This window comes from Parastagonospora nodorum (genome assembly GCF_000146915.1).
Source record: "Parastagonospora nodorum SN15 chromosome Unknown scaffold_27, whole genome shotgun sequence".
NCBI classification, from domain to species: domain Eukaryota; kingdom Fungi; phylum Ascomycota; class Dothideomycetes; order Pleosporales; family Phaeosphaeriaceae; genus Parastagonospora; species Parastagonospora nodorum.
Genome location: NW_001884575.1, coordinates 251688 through 267406, shown reverse-complemented (window position 1 = coordinate 267406; position 15719 = coordinate 251688). Strand labels below are relative to the sequence as shown.

Genomic DNA, 15719 nt, shown 5'->3' with positions numbered 1-15719 from the left:
TCAACCCGCAAAGTCGGTTCGAGCTGGAAGAATCGACCAGTCGTTATGTTCTCAGCGCTGCGATTCGTCACAACTTACAGTCTCGTGAACTTGAGACGACTAGCTTGTCTCCATTCGACTAGGCGAGGGTCAACATTACACAAATATTTCCCTGATGGGTATTTGCTTCTTTGGTCACTTTCGGACGAAATTCCTTGCATACCTCGATCTTTCACGCTGCGCAACCATGCACCACGGGTACCCAACGTTCCGAACTTGTTGATCATGTCCCCTCGCTTGCAATGTATTCTGCTGGTATCCGAGCTGTTGGGTGTCTTACCAGTCAACACAGGGCGGGTTTGGACTTTGCTTGTGTCGTTTGGTCATTCTTCTCGCGGCACCTTACATTGCTGCCTGCCATGCGTCCAGCAGCTGTTGCATGCAACGCCGTATTGCCATCCCGTCATTTGCACCGATCTCTGCGCGTTCGGCTTACTGCAATTTGGCGTGCTTGCTAAGTTTCAACGACCACAGTCTGATCGTACATTGGAAAGACGTTTGAAGTGACTCACTTCAACACGACAATGCGATGACGGTACCGCCTTTCTTTGCTTATGCGCACCGTCTCATTCCACGGGAGCCCGGATCGAAGGACAATCTCGGGCCGTTCGTGAACGTGGTTACTTGGATACTCTTGATTACATCCGCATTGGCAGTACTCACGCGACTGATTACGAAGAGAGCATTGAGACGGAGGGTTGATATTGACGATGTGTTTGTCATTGCTGCTCTAGTAGGCATTACTCTTTGTCCAAGTAATCCTTTGTTTCCGCGTTGCTGACGATGCCGTCTACCAGGTCGCCAGCATCGCTTCCGGGGCATCCGTTAGCATACAAACGGCCAACGGGCTCGGCCGAAATATCGCTGTTCTGACAGATTCACAAATCATAGCCTACCAGAAGGTACGTGAGAGAAGAGCACACTCCATCTACTTGATGCTGATGCCCTCCAGGCCGAGTATGCAAACAAGTTGCTGTACATTGCGACATTGGTGTTTGCAAAGTTGTCGATCATCTCTCTTCTCATGATTTTGACCGCTTCTGATCTGCACAAAAACTTCGGGATTGGCTTGACTGGCTTCATCGTGCTGTGGGGATTTGTCTCTGAACTTGTTGCTGCCTTCCTGTGTGGGAGTATTGACCCATGGCGATTTATAGGACCTGAACATCGTTGTCTCAATCTGGTAGGCGCGTGCTTGTCTGCCTACTCTGAGGATAGCTAACATTTTCCAAGCCGTCATTCTGGCTTAGCATGGGTGTCTTCAACATACTCACCGACCTTGCGCTGATACTGTTTCCTCTGCATGTCGTCTTCACACTCCAAATGAGTCTGAGCAAGAAGGTCACCATCTTGACCTTCTTCGGCGCACGGTCACTGTAAGTTCAATAGCCTGTATGCAAATATCATCTTGGCTCACCAGCGGTAGGGATATCATCGCGACGGCCATACAAGCAGCCTATGTCTCTGGCTTCTCATCGCCAAACCCCACTAAAGACCTTTGGAAGTGGACTCTTGTCACCCAGATCATCGAATGCATCACAATACTCACATCATGTGTACCCTACCTTCGCCCTCTGATCGAATCTCTGCCCTCGGGTCTGTATGCGACTGATGAACTACGACGACGCGGCACCCCGTCAGAGCTTGGCTACTCAAGGAGTAAAAGCGGTTCCTACCAGCTCAGTAGCTCGCACACAAATCCGAGGTCACCGCTGAGCGAAAAGCAAAGCCATAATCGAAGCCAGAGTCGGAAGTCACAAAACGAGCATGGGTTCAAACGGTTCTTACCAATGCTTTCGCAAGAAAGAACCACTCATTCGAATTCCGCGTCCGGTCTGCCAGGCGGCCCAAGACGGACGGATGGACATTCTGGCGTGGAGATCTCGGCGGTGAAGAGGAAGGATGGCGAGGACAGGAAATGGGAAACAGATAGTACGGGCAGCCATTCGAAAATCTTGAAGACGACAGTGGTCAGTGCGGAGTGGGAAGAAGTAGATAGCACGAGCTCAGACACGGGTCAAGACAAGATCGAGGTGATGAGATAGAGATTCGAATCACTGCTCTTATTCATAGCCCATGTCAAAGACTCTTTCACAATCAGTTGCCCAAACTCACATGCACGTCCTAGAAACGCTTCACTGCATCATTTGCGGTTCTCCAGCCCTTCATGTGATGAAAGTGCCGGGTCTCGCAGCATCGATGCCAATGCTTGGTCCAAAGTGCAGTGAGCTCCTCGGACAGGAAAGCATGTCCGAAAGCGCTTGCTACGCTCAACAAGACCTGTGTGATTCTCGGAGCGTCTGTTCTCGACCTCTCCGCGCTGATAGGTTTCGCACCGGGGCTAAAGTAAGTTACGCTTCAAGCCGTTGGCTGCCCACGTCAGCTCTCGGCGCACAATTATAGAGCCTAAAACCACGGAAGCGCGTGTAAAGCTAACCGATCCACCAACAAGTGGGGTTTCAGGGTCGACGGTTGACGCTGAATAGTGGAGGTGGCGGTTACGGCTGACACGAAAGGGATGGGCTTCCAGAAGGTGCCGCCGCAGACTTGTGTCTCTGAACAGGAATGTCATGCACAGCTGTCAGGTCATAGAATACAAAGCCTGTCACTACAACGTTGAGTGGCTTTACGTTGATGGCCGTTGAACCGAGGCCGTGGATCGTGAGCGCATAGCACGTGGCCTGCCTAGTGAAATAGCGCTAGGATCCTCTTTCCTCCATTCTTCACGCCAAACACCGCATCTTCTAGACCTCGTATCACACGGAGCTGCAGAGAGGTCACAGCTTCTCCTAACGCTGGGATGACAGCCGTTGTTGTTGCCACCAAACCCATGTCTTCATCTCAATCGGCATGCCTTGTTCAACTACGCTTTACTGCCATTGTCCTCCGTGCGACACCCAGGTGGGGTTCAGAACTCCTGAGACCCTTTCGACATTGAGACACGGCGACGTGTAGTTCCTGGCCATTCTGCCTCAGAAAAAGCCACAATAGCCAAATTTGTAGCAAACAGACGCTGCTATGTCCGACATGCAGGCTGCGCTGGCCCATCGGGAATTTCCCACACTTCTGCGCCTCCACGCGAGCATCATCGGAGAATTGTCTGGTCCGCTACTGCCATCTGGAAGACATGCGAGCAAGGGATCCGCGTTGATGCATGCCACTGTCTTTTGCAGCCACCGGCAGCGCAGTCGTGCAACACCAGCGACCAATCAGCGCAGCTCATCACGCAGTACCCTGGACTTGCGAATGCAGTGCGATATGTAGCAATCTGCCGTCACTGTGAGAAGCCTACAATTCCCTCAAGTGCACGCAACGACAGCCTAGCGGTTGCCATTCTCAACGCTTGTCTGCGCTGCCGAGCGCCGCTTCCTGGTCGTCTCTTGAACCGTCTTTGCCGGCTCACATGGCTCGCGTTACCCGGGAGAGGGATAAATATCAAGATTGACTTGCATTGCATGTATCCTGTATCACGATCCCCCCTTTTCGTCTCTTACTTCCCAATCCGCTGGCTCGTTGCTCAATTGAACATTGTCGTGGACGGCGAGCACTTTCATTCACTCTAAATACGAAAACTGTACTGAAGGCGCACACACGACAATGGAGAAGCACATTGACCTGCAGGCCTTTGATGATGACGCCATACGGGCGAGGCGCAAGATATCGATCTCAGAGGCGAAGGGCCAGGACTTCGATCGTGACCGTTATGAGCTGGCACGAGTGGGAAAGCAGCAGGTGTTGAAGGTTTGTGGTGCCCAATCACGACATGTCCGGAGCTGACTCTGACAGCGGCGGTTTGGGTTGGTGAGCATGACCGGTTTGTCGTGCGGTTTGATGTGCACATGGGAGAGTCTGCTAGTGTAGGTTTTCGGAAGCACTCGGGTTACCGCGACTAACATTGACCAGCATCTTCGCCATTGGCTTCCAGAAGTGAGTCTGAACTGGATCTGCATCCTGTCTGATATCTGACAATCACAGTGGCGGGCCGGCTGGTCTCATCTACGGCTTCACTATCATCTGGCTTGGCAACTTTTCTGTCTTCATCTGCATAGGAGAGCTTGCAAGTGCTGTTCCTACAGCTGGCGGACAGTATCACTGGGTTTCACTGCTTGCTCCAAGGTCGAACAAGAGGTTCTTCAGCTACATTACAGGTACGCTCGCTCCACTAGCGTATAAGACAAGCTCTAACTGTCGTAGGCTGGCTCACTGTTATCGGATGGATCGCAGCACTGACTTCGGTATGCTACTTTGTCTCTGACCTCGTATTGCAACTTGTCAGCCTCAACGATCTCGAAGGAAACTTTGAACGGGCAGGTTGGCACGGAACGCTTCTCCTTTGGGCGGTGCTACTACTCTGCGTCTTCATAAATGTGTTCGCCAGCGGTGCACTTCCTACCATGGAAGTTGTCGTACTGATAGTCCACGTCTTGGGCTTCTTTGGTATATTGGTGCCGATGGTTTATCTCTCCGGAAATTACAACTCCGCCAAGGTCATATTCACCACATTCAACAACAGCGGAAAGTGGCCAACACAAGCTCTGGCCTTCTTCGTCGGCCTGCAAGGCAATGCTCTCGCATTCGTCGGAACTGACTCTGTTGTGCACGTGAGTACTATTTGCGACACCTTTTTACACCGCTGATGCATGCAGATGTCTGAGGAAGTCAAGAATGCCAGTACTGATGTACCGCGATCGATGTTGCTCAGTCTGGTCATCAACGGATCGTTGGCTTTTGGTATGCTTTTTGCTGTCCTCTTCAGCGCCGAGAACATCCAGGAATTACTTGACGACACAAATGCCACTACTGCCGCTTTCGTCCGCATCTTCCGCGCAGCTGTGGGTTCTGACGCTGGTGCGACCATTATGATCAGTATCATCATCTTCCTCGAGTTTTGCAGTGCTATGGGTTGCTTGGCTGCCGCTTCGCGTATGACCTGGTCTTTTGCTCGTGACCAGGGTCTTCCCTTCTCGCGCGCTCTGAGCATGGTATGTCACTTCATGATATCTTCTTCCGAACATTGTTGACATGATCTAGATCGAGAAACGCACGACCATCCCCGTAGTCGCCATCCTGGTCGTCACCGTCTGCTCAGCCCTCCTCGCTCTAATCAACATTGTTAACACCACCGCCTTCAACGGCACAATCTCCATGGTCCTCCAAGGCTTCTATCTCTCTTACCTCCTTGCCATCGGCCTCCTCCTCTGGCGCCGGCTCCGCGGCGACCTCGACAACCCCGACTCATCCATGACCATTTTCCAACCCGGCCAAGTCGACGAAGCCTATGATCGTAGTCTGACTTGGGGTCCGTGGAAACTCAAAGGCGCACTTGGAATTGCAAACAACATTGTCGCGATCTGCTATCTCCTTCTCATCATCTTCTTCAGCTGCTGGCCCGCGACTAATCACACGACTTTCGACCAGATGAACTACGCTGTCATCGTGACGGGAGCAGTGTTGATTTTCAGCATGGCGTACTACATGATGTTTGCGAAGAAGACGTACACGGGCCCTATTGTCGATGTCGACCCGCATCTTCAGTGATCGCATACCATCTCAACCTCGAAAAGTTGGCTGGTTTGGGAAGAAGGGGACGGGCTATGGTAATACAAGCACGGCATGCATGGTTTCACCAGGAGTTTGCATCATGAGACTTGGTCTTTGCATTATTGGTTCAAAATTATGGGATAGGGAGGTTATCTGCTTTACTCCAAGTTGCAAACATTAGACAGAGTTATGTGTTGCAACATCTACAGGTTTACGAATTTATGATTTATCTTACACTTTGGAAGAGCGCCCACGCCTGGTGTTCAGCGTGACGATAGTCTTCGTCGGCGCGTGCGCTCGCTTGTGGTACAGTTCTTGTGCTGCTACCACGGACCCCAAACCGGTCGTTCGTAAGTCGGACATTCATCATCCGTACACTCGCTATGACTCTCCTCTGTCACCTCAGGCTCCGACTCCGAAAAAAGCTCATTAGACTCACTATTACTCTCGAAATAATCATGACCCCCAGGATTGTACCCATCCCCATTCTCAAAAACAAACTCGAGATCAAACTTATAGATGCGGTGTTCATCGCGTTCCAGCGATACTTTCCCCGCTTCATTCCATGACGGCGGCTGGTTTTATGCTAGTCTACACCCATGGGATTGAGGCTAAGAGGAAAGCGTTTACTCGTCACTCTACATGAGACCATTATCCTTCATCCTGGAAGTGTTCAGCATAATCATCCATGTTGAGTAGCTAGTGCGACCTACTGATGTAGATGCTTTACAAAGTCTCTGGATCTGGCATTCGCTTTGGCAGCGTCTACTGGACGTGTGCGGTGACATCTTACGGCGTTTCGACGATGGCCGTGGTCGCAGAGGATGTGACTTGGCTGACGGCGTCAGGCATGCTGGGCGATTCGACAACTTGGGTTCTTCGTTCTGGCGGCTCCATGCTCGCGAGAGCTATTCAATTGATCGTAGGTAGCGATAGAAGAGCAATATTTGCAAAGGAAAGGATTCGAATGTGGGTTGTTGGCAGCGTTGCGATGCGTGAAAGGGGTCGGCGTTGCTTTTAACGCGGGGGCTGATTGTCTTCACGTTGCGACGACACGTTGTTTTTATGTCGAACAGACTACCTCGAGCGTTAAGCCGAAATATATCCAACAGTCTGATTGGCTTATTAGCTAGATAAAAGCTCCCCAACGAAAATTGGACTGGGGTAAACCTGGTGGGATAGCTTATACAATCGCATGGTGGAGTGAGCTGTCGGATTTGCGCTTCTGGGAGGTAGTCCATTCACGAAGTGGTTCCCTTCCCGCAAGCACGGATAAATCGCGCATCATAATGGTAGTGATCCCGAATTCGAAGCACACCTGTGCCGAGGATATCTCTGAAATAAGTCATATATTTATGCAATAGTAAAAATCACAAACTACGTTCAAAGCTTCGACTTGGACACAATCATAGAGTTACCAGTCTGCAGCCACTTGACAGCGTCTGTTACAAACTCGTCGACGATCGCTCTCGCGCTCTTGCGCTCCTCAACGACTGCAGCGACCTTGCCCATCAGGAATGGCCGGGCGTTGTCCATTGTGTCGTCGTCGAGGTCGTCGCCCATCTTCTCAAGGTCGTGCTCAACGGGCAATATACCCTTGCTGGTGAGCTCCTTGATCTCGTTTTGCCGGTTCTGTGATGGACAAGTTAGCAATGGTCTCTCTGACTTCTGCATCAATGACTTACCTCTTCCCAGTTTTGGATGTATGGGTTGGTGCGAACACGGAGCGGCCTTCCGGTGAAGATGATTGTGCGAACGTTGTCGTCCCAACCAGCGGTCCTTACGGCCTCCTGATGCGCCTTGGGCGCGCCAGCCTCCTCGGAAAGGATGAAGCGGGTACCGACCCAGACACCAGCGGCGCCGAATGTGAGCATAGCAGCCAGCGACTGGCCGTTGTACATGCCACCAGCAGCGACAATCAAGACCTCCTCGCCGGTCAACGGCGACTTGTGTCCCTTGACCATCTTGACGGCGGCGGGAATGAAGACAGATGTGGGAACATCTCCAGTGTGGCCACCGCCCTCACCACCTTGTGCGCAAATCATGTCGACGCCGAGGTCGAGGCACTTCTTGATGTGCTTGGGGTGTCCGATCATGTTCATGTATAGAATGCCGGCCTTGTGGAGTTTCTCGACGACATGCTTGGGTGGCACACCGACGGCGCAAACGAAGAGCTTGGCACCAGAGTCGATGATGATGTCGATGAGCTCGTCGAGCTTTCCCTTGGTGTAGTCGTAGCTGCTCGTGTGTTAGTTTTCGCGTTGTCAAACGACATGTGTTTTCCCTTACTTGGTCTTGCGCGCGCTTCCACCGACCTGGGGAAGCAGCAGATCAATACCGAACGGCGCCTTCTGGTCGTCGAGGTAGCCCTTCAGCTCCGCGATCTGCTCGCGAAGCATGTCTGGTGTGTAGCCGATGCCTCCGAGGACACCGATTCCTCCAGCGTTCGTGACGGCGGCTGCGAGCTTGGGACCAGCCGCAACGTTCATGCCAGCAAGCATCACGGGGTGCTTGATCTTAAGCAGATCGGTGAGCTTTGTGCGGATTTGCTCTGAGGTTTATCAGCATTGTCATGTGAAGGAGCAAACAGGTGACATACGTGGTGAGGACATGATGGGCGGTATATGCGCTGTATTGGATGGTGAAGGGTATCTGAAACGTAAAGGAGACTGCAAAAGAGTCGAAGACGGAGCTGAAAGGAGGACGGAGAGGCGTGGACGTGAACTTATGGGATGAGGAGTCTGTCGACTCTCACTGAGCCGTGAACCGAGGCTCGCCAGGATTGCGGAGGGCGCTAGTCCAAAGGGGCAAGATACCAAGGCTGGATCCGGGGTAAGCGCGGAACGGCGTCCTAGTTCAATTTTGCTCCGACGTGTGTCAGTTAGGCATCACATGCAAACACCCGTCCGCTCCAACTCGTGCATTCGAAATGCTCCTGTGCACTAGCAGGTTGCGGAAGCCACTCGCTTCAGGGGCAATCAGATGTGCATCCACGACCACCATTGCCTCTGCTAAGAGACAGTGTAGCAATGGAGTCACCAGGCCGGCTCCATGGACTTGCAGCGATACTCAATTGTTGCATCGCAGTGTGACGAGACGTGTTACGCGAATACATCGACCAAGATTCGCCAAGAACACAATACGCCTTTTGCATAGCGATACGCGACTACCGCATAGAGCCTTTATTGCTTTGGGTAGCAATATGGGTGACAGAGTGGCCATGATCGAGCAAGCTTGCAAAGAGATGGAAGCCACTGGACTAGTCAAAATTCTGCAAACAAGCAGTCTATACGAGACAAAAGCCATGTATGTCCTCGATCAGGACAACTTTGTAAATGGAGCGTGTGAGGTGAGCGGGACTCTGGGCACCTAGTAGAGATACCCTCGACTGAAGCGTTCAGATAGCAACTTGCCTTGCACCCATTCAGCTGCTAGATTATCTTCAATCAGTTGAAAACAAAATGGGTCGCGTCAAGGTAATCGACAAAGGCCCGCGGAACATCGACCTAGACATCTTGCTTTATGCCAGGGGAGGCGAAGGCTCACCAAGTATGATCGAGTGGAACGACGAGAGACTAATTCTGCCACACAAGCTAATGTTCGAGAGAGAATTTGTTCTTCGCCCACTCTATGAGTACGCTCAGGTGCTTAGTCCTCACGATGCAAGATGCTGATGTGTAACAGAATTCTACACATTGAGAATGATAAATCATTTGATGCCCACATTAGACGAAGACTATCTGAACTACGATCAGATCCACCCCTTTCACCACTCACTCCCATGGGCCCAAACCTGCCAACTCTCACGCCACATCGGACGAACCGGGAAACCCACATCATGTCTATCCTGAACGTCACCCCAGACTCATTCTCCGACGGCGGTAAAAACTACAACCTCGACCCCGACTCCCTCCACCGCACAATCCTTTCGCACGTCTCCGCCGGCGCCACCATAATCGACATCGGCGGGCAATCCACCCGCCCCGGCTCACCCCAAGCCTCCTCATCCGAAGAACTCCAACGCGTGCTCCCTGCCATCAATCTAATCCGCTCCCTTAACCTCCCTAACATCCCCATCAGCATCGACACGTACCGCGCCGACGTTGCTGAAGCTGCTATCAATGCCGGCGCACACATCATCAACGACGTCAGTGCCGGCCAAATGGACCCAGCTATGCTACCCACAGCCGCCAAACTCGGCTGCACCGTATGCCTCATGCACATGCGCGGCACCCCCGAGACCATGAACTTCTTAACAGACTACCCTGCCGGTCTGCTCGAAACCATCGGCGCTGAACTCCTCGCCCGCGTCCACGACGCCGAAGCTGCAGGCATACGGCGCTGGCGCATCATCCTCGACCCGGGTATCGGCTTCGCCAAAACACTCGACCAGAATCTGGAGTTGCTGCGCCGCTTCGAGGAATTGAGGGCGTACCCCGGGCTGGAGAACTTTCCATGGCTGGTGGGCACGAGTCGGAAGGCGTTTATTGGGAAGATCACGGGTGTTGAGGAGGCGCGGGAGAGAGTTTGGGGCACAGCTGCGAGTGTGGCGGCGGCGGTACAGGGGGGCGCAGATGTTGTTAGAGTACATGATGTAAAAGAGATGGGGCAAGTTGCGAGGATGGCGGATGCGATTTGGAGGGTTTGAGAAAGATGGGAAGTTGAGACGGATGTTGGGACGTCGAACATCGCTTAGACAGCAATGCGCATGGTCTGCGAATTGTGATTGTATGTCTCAGATGAGCACCAGGAGTTGGCTCTGCGGTCCGCGTCGCAAAGAATAACTCAAAGTTAGACAGACCCTTAGACCGTGCTTGGAGATTTCGCACACAGCGCGCACAATTCATCCCAGAACCCAGTACAGTTGTTATCTGAGATATCTTCGTGCCTGTCATGAGAATTGGGGAAGAGATAAATCATGGGAACACATTACAATGTCAAGCCCAAGAAGAATAAGAAAAGCGAATTTTTGATAATGTAATTAAGATCTGTATACAGTCACTCAAGTCGTGATTCAAGACTATTCACATCGAAGCTTGAAACGTGATGCACACCGCACACTAGCTGAGGAACATGTCCAGAGCTCACGGAGGGCAGGTAGGCGTACCGCAGATCTTCCGCAAATTCTGTGGCTCAACAGTCTGAGGGCCGCCTGTGCACGTGGTAACGCCGCTGGCGGTGCTGCAATCCAAGTCTTTCATGGCGACATCGTTGCCCGACATCCAGGTAGCACTATCAAAGTATTAGCAACATCCAGAGGAAACGATACAGAGGAGACTCACCCATCGCAGGTCCATGTATGCGTGATGCGGTACTTTGCTGATGCCGGAGGACCCGCGAGGTCGAATAGTAACTTGCGTTCCTCGACGCTGCACTCGTTGTTATTAGGCAGGGGATTGCCAGTGGCGGAGCAGGTGGCTCCAGAAAGAACAGCATCCGTGATGTTGGGGCCAGAAGCGAAGACGGACTGGAAGGAGAAGGCGACAGAAGACGTGGCGGAGGAGGTCGAGAGAACGAACTTGGACAAGGTGTAGGATGTAGGGGCGCACAACTCGCTGGGACGGACCTGGAGAGCAGCGGGTGCAGCAAGGGAAACTATGGGGAGGAGGGTGATGATGGTTGAGAAGATCATCTTCAAAGTTGAGTGCTTTGATATGGATTTGAGACTGAGAGTTGGTTGGCCGAGGAGAGTCGGAGAGAAGTGCGTGAGGACACAATGATGCTGGGGAGCTGAGTAGTTTTATACTTTGATGCAATAGATGTCTGCAGCTGAACTAAACGTGGTCGCTGTGGGGCTGTTATTATATCGCTCGTTTGTATCAGTATTCGATAATGAAAGAAGGAACAGAGTTGTCATGGGTAATTAACCTCGCATCATGCTCACCAATAAAGCAATGACGTTACACGAAAGTGGCTGAAAACAACACGAGTTAGAATTCAGGCGTACAATGGCAGTGCTCTGACGAGGTAGTTGGAGAGAGGCTTTCCATTGGGTAGTCTTGGATAAGCTGACTGAAGCTTACTCGAATATGGTTACCAGTAATTGAGCCAAGGTCGAAGGGTAACCCTCCAGGCAGAAGTTTGCATGCAATGATGCGTCAGGTGGTTATAGAGTGCTGTGAGAACCGCGTGTCCTAGAGACATGTTTCTTAATACAGACCTCGTGTTCGAGTCACTTCGGTAGTCCCGAGAATGCTAGCGAACAGTATTTCGATGTGCTGTAATCAGCAGGGTTGTTTGTACATGCGTGTCCAATCGGGTGTGTTAGCTGCGTGTCGGGTTGAAGGCAATGGTAGTCCAGCTTCCGATGTCACGGTTTGTGACACGCAGTAGACGCCATGTTGCATTGCCCGTGGCTTTGTGAATCCCCGAGGATCTAATAGACACGTGACAATGTAAGGCGAAAGCGATGGCGCTGGCAACCCAATAAAACGTGCTTCTCATCATTTGCACGAGCAATCTCCGCTCATCGCGTGTGTTGTTGGAGATGATCATCTCATCGTTGCGTTGAAGGAGAGATGTGGAGGTGTTTTGGCGAGGCTTGACGAGGCAGGGGCACGTCATTCGCTACGCTAGCGAAAGGGCATTCCCGCGGGGAGCATCGTCATTTCATGCCAGCAAGCTGCGCGTGCATTGGACTGCACCACAATGGACATCACACCCATTTTCAACCAGGTGCTGGTGAAGCACGATGCACAGCCAGTCGAGCCCTACGTTTTCCGCGTTGAGGATCTAGACGAGTTTCTGAAGGAAGCATACCGCATTGTAGGCCACGTTGCGCGTCGCATATCTGGCAGTCGACTGACAATAACAGCGTAATCACGTTACCAAACTTCACAATGATCTGAAGTCTATACGACAGAGCTATCTATCGACTGCTCAGCCACCACGCCGAAAGCAATATACGCGAGCAGCTGGATCTTCAACGTCGGCAGACAAGGATAGCAAATACCTCACGGATGTTGAGCGCACTGAGATTGACGCCTCTGCAAAGCAGTCTCTGCGCGAGCTGAACTATGCGATCAACACTCTCCGCGATGCCGAACAGATACGACAAACCACGCAGACGCAAGTTGCGTTGCGAAAGCGGGCAAAGCAGGGCCTAGGCGCATTGGGACGATGGGCAGCTGGCGGGGCTATAACAGCGAAGAGCGTCGAAGAGGAGCTTGAGGAAGCCAAGGCAAACACAGTTCAAGCACATCGAGAGAGCATCATCTGGTCACTGCAGAATCAATTAGAGGAATGTGGCCGCTTTCAGAGCTCCATGATGGAGATTAGGCTGATGCGGGAGGTGGAGAAGAGCAAGAGCGTGCTGTACAAGACTAGAGCATCAGGTCCGACAACGAACGACTACAGCGGTATGAATGGCAGCGCGGCGGGCTCAGCCGATTACCGTGGAAAGACAAGCTACGCGCAAGAAGAGTCGAACGGTGCCATCGAGCAGCAGCTTGACCCTGAGCAACTGCAGCTATTCGCGCAGGAAAACCAGGACATGCTGAAGGAATACGAAGATCAGCTGGACAAGGTTCGGTATGTATATCAGCCATGCATAGTGATGATTTTCTAATACAGTCCAGTGCAACCGAAAAGTCGCTGCTTGAGATCTCGGAGCTGCAGACAACACTTGCAAACAACCTGAGCGTGCAGGCGGCGCACATTGACCAGCTGGTGGAGGACTCGTTCAACACGACGGATAACGTCGGCAGTGGAAATAAGGAGCTCAAGCGGGCGACGGAGAGAAGGAGCACGGCACAGATGGTATTTTGGTCGACGTGTGTCTTTTGCACGACACTTGTTGTCTGGGACTTGTTCATATGACAGGTCAACGGTGCAGCTGGTGTTGGAAAGGAAATATCTAAAGTCATGGCAGTTGTATCCATTACCTATGCGTGCATGCTGAGTGGACCATTTAACTAAGAACAGCAAGTTGACGGCAAGCGCTGTGGGGATGGCGGCGGAAGAGACCCACCGTGTCGCATCGAGTCAGGGGTGCTTCACATGGTGGCATGGCTTTCTTGAGCTTCTGACAGAGATGCGCAGCATGTGAGAGCTCGTAGAACAGACTGTATATCTGACATCATCCCTCTCGGATAGCCGTAGGTGCCTCGGCTTGCTTGAGACCCTGCCCGACACACCGGTCGACGGATAGCTCTTAAAAGGCTGTCCAAGGCTGCCGCGATGGCTTGCGTCGTAGTCTCTTCGAGTTGCGTTCCGTTCTCCGCATCCTTCACTCCGTACCCCGGTAAAATTCACCAGAAAGAACCTGGAGGCGCGCAGGTCCCTAGCGCGAGGCGAGCATAGCTTCAGATCCCTGGAGCAACCTTGGATCATGCCACCACCTTCACGACAACCCCCTTCGTCCACATCTTCATCCTCACAAACCTCGAATTTAAGACTCTCTCAAATCTCTACACAACTCGCACCAATGGCTGCCACCGCCTTCGACGCCAATGTCGTCCCCCAGGCGCCCGAAGACCCGCTCTTCGGACTAATGGCCGCCTACCGCCGCGACAACGACCCCAAGAAGGTCGACTTGGGCATTGGAGCTTACCGAGACAACAACGCAAAGCCCTGGATCCTGCCCGTAGTCAAGAAGGTAAGTGCCCCTCTTCCTGGAGCTCCATAGCTCTACCGCTCTTCCTCCTTCACCTCCACCCCACGCAAGGTATCCGCGTGCTGACATATCCCCCCTCCAGGCGGACGAGATCCTCCGCAACGACCCCGACCTGAACCACGAGTATCTGCCCATCGCCGGTCTTGCAGACTTCACAAGCGCCTCACAGAAGCTCGTCCTGGGTGGCGACAGCCCCGCCATCAAGGAGAAGCGCGTACGTGCAACCCCCACCATGCCATGACCTCAGCTCACAGACGTGCAGGTCACCAGCTTACAGACCATCTCCGGGACCGGTGCCGTCCACCTGGGCGCCCTCTTCCTCGCAAAGTTCTACAAGAAAGGCTCCCAGCGCCTCGCCTACTTCTCCGACCCGACATGGGCGAACCACTTCCAGATCTTCTCCAACGTCGGCCTCGAGTACAAGACATACCCATACTTCTCCAAGCAGACCAAGGGTCTTGACTTTGATGGCATGATTAGCTCGTTGCAGGACGCTCCCGAGGGCAGCATCATCCTGCTACATGCCTGCGCACACAACCCCACCGGCGTTGACCCTACGCAAGACCAGTGGAAGAAGATTGCCGAGGTGATTAGGTCGAAGAAGCACTTCCCCTTCTTTGACACGGCATACCAGGGTTTCGCCTCGGGTGACTTGGCCCGCGATGGCTGGGCGATCCGGTACTTCATCGAGCAGGGCTTCGAGCTCTGCATCGCCCAGTCGTACGCGAAGAACTTTGGCCTGTACGGCGAGCGTGCCGGCTGCTTCCACTTCGTCACCTCGCCCTCCTCCGATGCCGAGACCACCGTCAAGCGCATAGCCTCCCAGCTCGCCATCCTCCAGCGCTCCGAGATCTCGAACCCTCCCGCATACGGCGCCCGCATCGCCTCGACCGTCCTCAACGACCCCAAGCTGTTCGCCGAGTGGGAAGCAAACCTGAGGGAGATGTCCGGTCGCATCAAGGAGATGCGCACCGCGCTCCGCAGCAAGCTCGAGGAGCTCGGCACACCAGGCACGTGGAACCACATCACCGACCAGATCGGTATGTTTAGTTTCACGGGCTTGACTGAGCAGCAGGTCTTGAAGATCCGCGAGGATGCGCATGTCTATATGACCAAGAACGGCCGCATCTCCATGGCGGGTCTCAACACCAACAACGTCGAATACTTTGCCAAGGCAGTCGACAAGGTCGTCAGGGAGACCCAGTAGGTGGTATATGCTACTGCTGGAGATGACTGTGACGAGTGACGAACATATGCGAGCGGAATGAACATGAACATATCACCACTCATCGGGTGTTTCAGCTCAATTCAGAGAGTGAATACAAATTGGACATGATTGTAACGTGTATACTGACTTTATGGCTATGTACATATTCCAAACGCACCATCTATCACGCAACTAACGTCGCTATCTATACCGACCCCACCAATTAACCCCAAAGAAAAAGCGAAAGACAGTGGGTATACAACAAATGCACTCTCCCCTTCACCAGCAAGATAAAGACCACCCATTTTCCTTCCATCC

The 15719-nt window shown here is 52.8% G+C and overlaps 7 protein-coding genes across 7 annotated transcripts; 4 read left to right on the top strand and 3 right to left on the bottom strand.

The window, feature by feature from the left end:
• Positions 1 to 967: 967 nt before the first annotated feature.
• On the bottom strand, positions 968 to 1344 carry SNOG_13600 (hypothetical protein; the record flags this gene model as incomplete). The annotated part of the gene is made up of 2 exons (XM_001803753.1): positions 968 to 1242; positions 1314 to 1344. 2 exons carry the CDS (start codon positions 1342 to 1344, stop codon positions 968 to 970), a joined length of 306 nt encoding a protein of 101 aa, XP_001803805.1.
• Positions 1345 to 1362: 18 nt separating this feature from the next.
• Positions 1363 to 2084, top strand: SNOG_13599 (hypothetical protein; the record flags this gene model as incomplete). Its single annotated transcript, XM_001803752.1, has 2 exons — positions 1363 to 1415; positions 1466 to 2084. The coding sequence occupies 2 exons, from the start codon at positions 1363 to 1365 to the stop codon at positions 2082 to 2084; spliced, it is 672 nt and encodes a 223-aa protein (XP_001803804.1).
• A 1552-nt stretch (positions 2085 to 3636) lies between these two features.
• On the top strand, positions 3637 to 5577 carry SNOG_13598 (hypothetical protein; the record flags this gene model as incomplete). The annotated part of the gene is made up of 7 exons (XM_001803751.1): positions 3637 to 3787; positions 3826 to 3886; positions 3943 to 3966; positions 4015 to 4187; positions 4234 to 4640; positions 4686 to 5021; positions 5071 to 5577. 7 exons carry the CDS (start codon positions 3637 to 3639, stop codon positions 5575 to 5577), a joined length of 1659 nt encoding a protein of 552 aa, XP_001803803.1.
• Positions 5578 to 6914: 1337 nt separating this feature from the next.
• On the bottom strand, positions 6915 to 8238 carry SNOG_13597 (hypothetical protein). Its single transcript, XM_001803750.1, has 4 exons — positions 8180 to 8238; positions 7870 to 8131; positions 7266 to 7818; positions 6915 to 7212 (listed from the first exon to the last, which is right to left on the bottom strand). The coding sequence occupies exons 1-4, from the start codon at positions 8190 to 8192 to the stop codon at positions 6964 to 6966; spliced, it is 1077 nt and encodes a 358-aa protein (XP_001803802.1). The 5' UTR covers positions 8193 to 8238; the 3' UTR covers positions 6915 to 6963.
• A 1180-nt stretch (positions 8239 to 9418) lies between these two features.
• SNOG_13596 (hypothetical protein) lies at positions 9419 to 10228 on the top strand (the record flags this gene model as incomplete). The annotated part of the gene is made up of 1 exon (XM_001803749.1): positions 9419 to 10228. The coding sequence occupies one exon, from the start codon at positions 9419 to 9421 to the stop codon at positions 10226 to 10228; it is 810 nt and encodes a 269-aa protein (XP_001803801.1).
• A 436-nt stretch (positions 10229 to 10664) lies between these two features.
• SNOG_13595 (hypothetical protein) lies at positions 10665 to 11212 on the bottom strand (the record flags this gene model as incomplete). The annotated part of the gene is made up of 2 exons (XM_001803748.1): positions 10665 to 10812; positions 10863 to 11212. The coding sequence occupies 2 exons, from the start codon at positions 11210 to 11212 to the stop codon at positions 10665 to 10667; spliced, it is 498 nt and encodes a 165-aa protein (XP_001803800.1).
• A 1016-nt stretch (positions 11213 to 12228) lies between these two features.
• Positions 12229 to 15696, top strand: SNOG_13594 (hypothetical protein; the record flags this gene model as incomplete). Its single annotated transcript, XM_001803747.1, has 7 exons — positions 12229 to 12373; positions 12516 to 13105; positions 13153 to 13352; positions 13504 to 13623; positions 13975 to 14176; positions 14277 to 14412; positions 14462 to 15696. 7 exons carry the CDS (start codon positions 12229 to 12231, stop codon positions 14668 to 14670), a joined length of 1602 nt encoding a protein of 533 aa, XP_001803799.1. The 3' UTR covers positions 14671 to 15696.
• Positions 15697 to 15719: the final 23 nt, after the last annotated feature.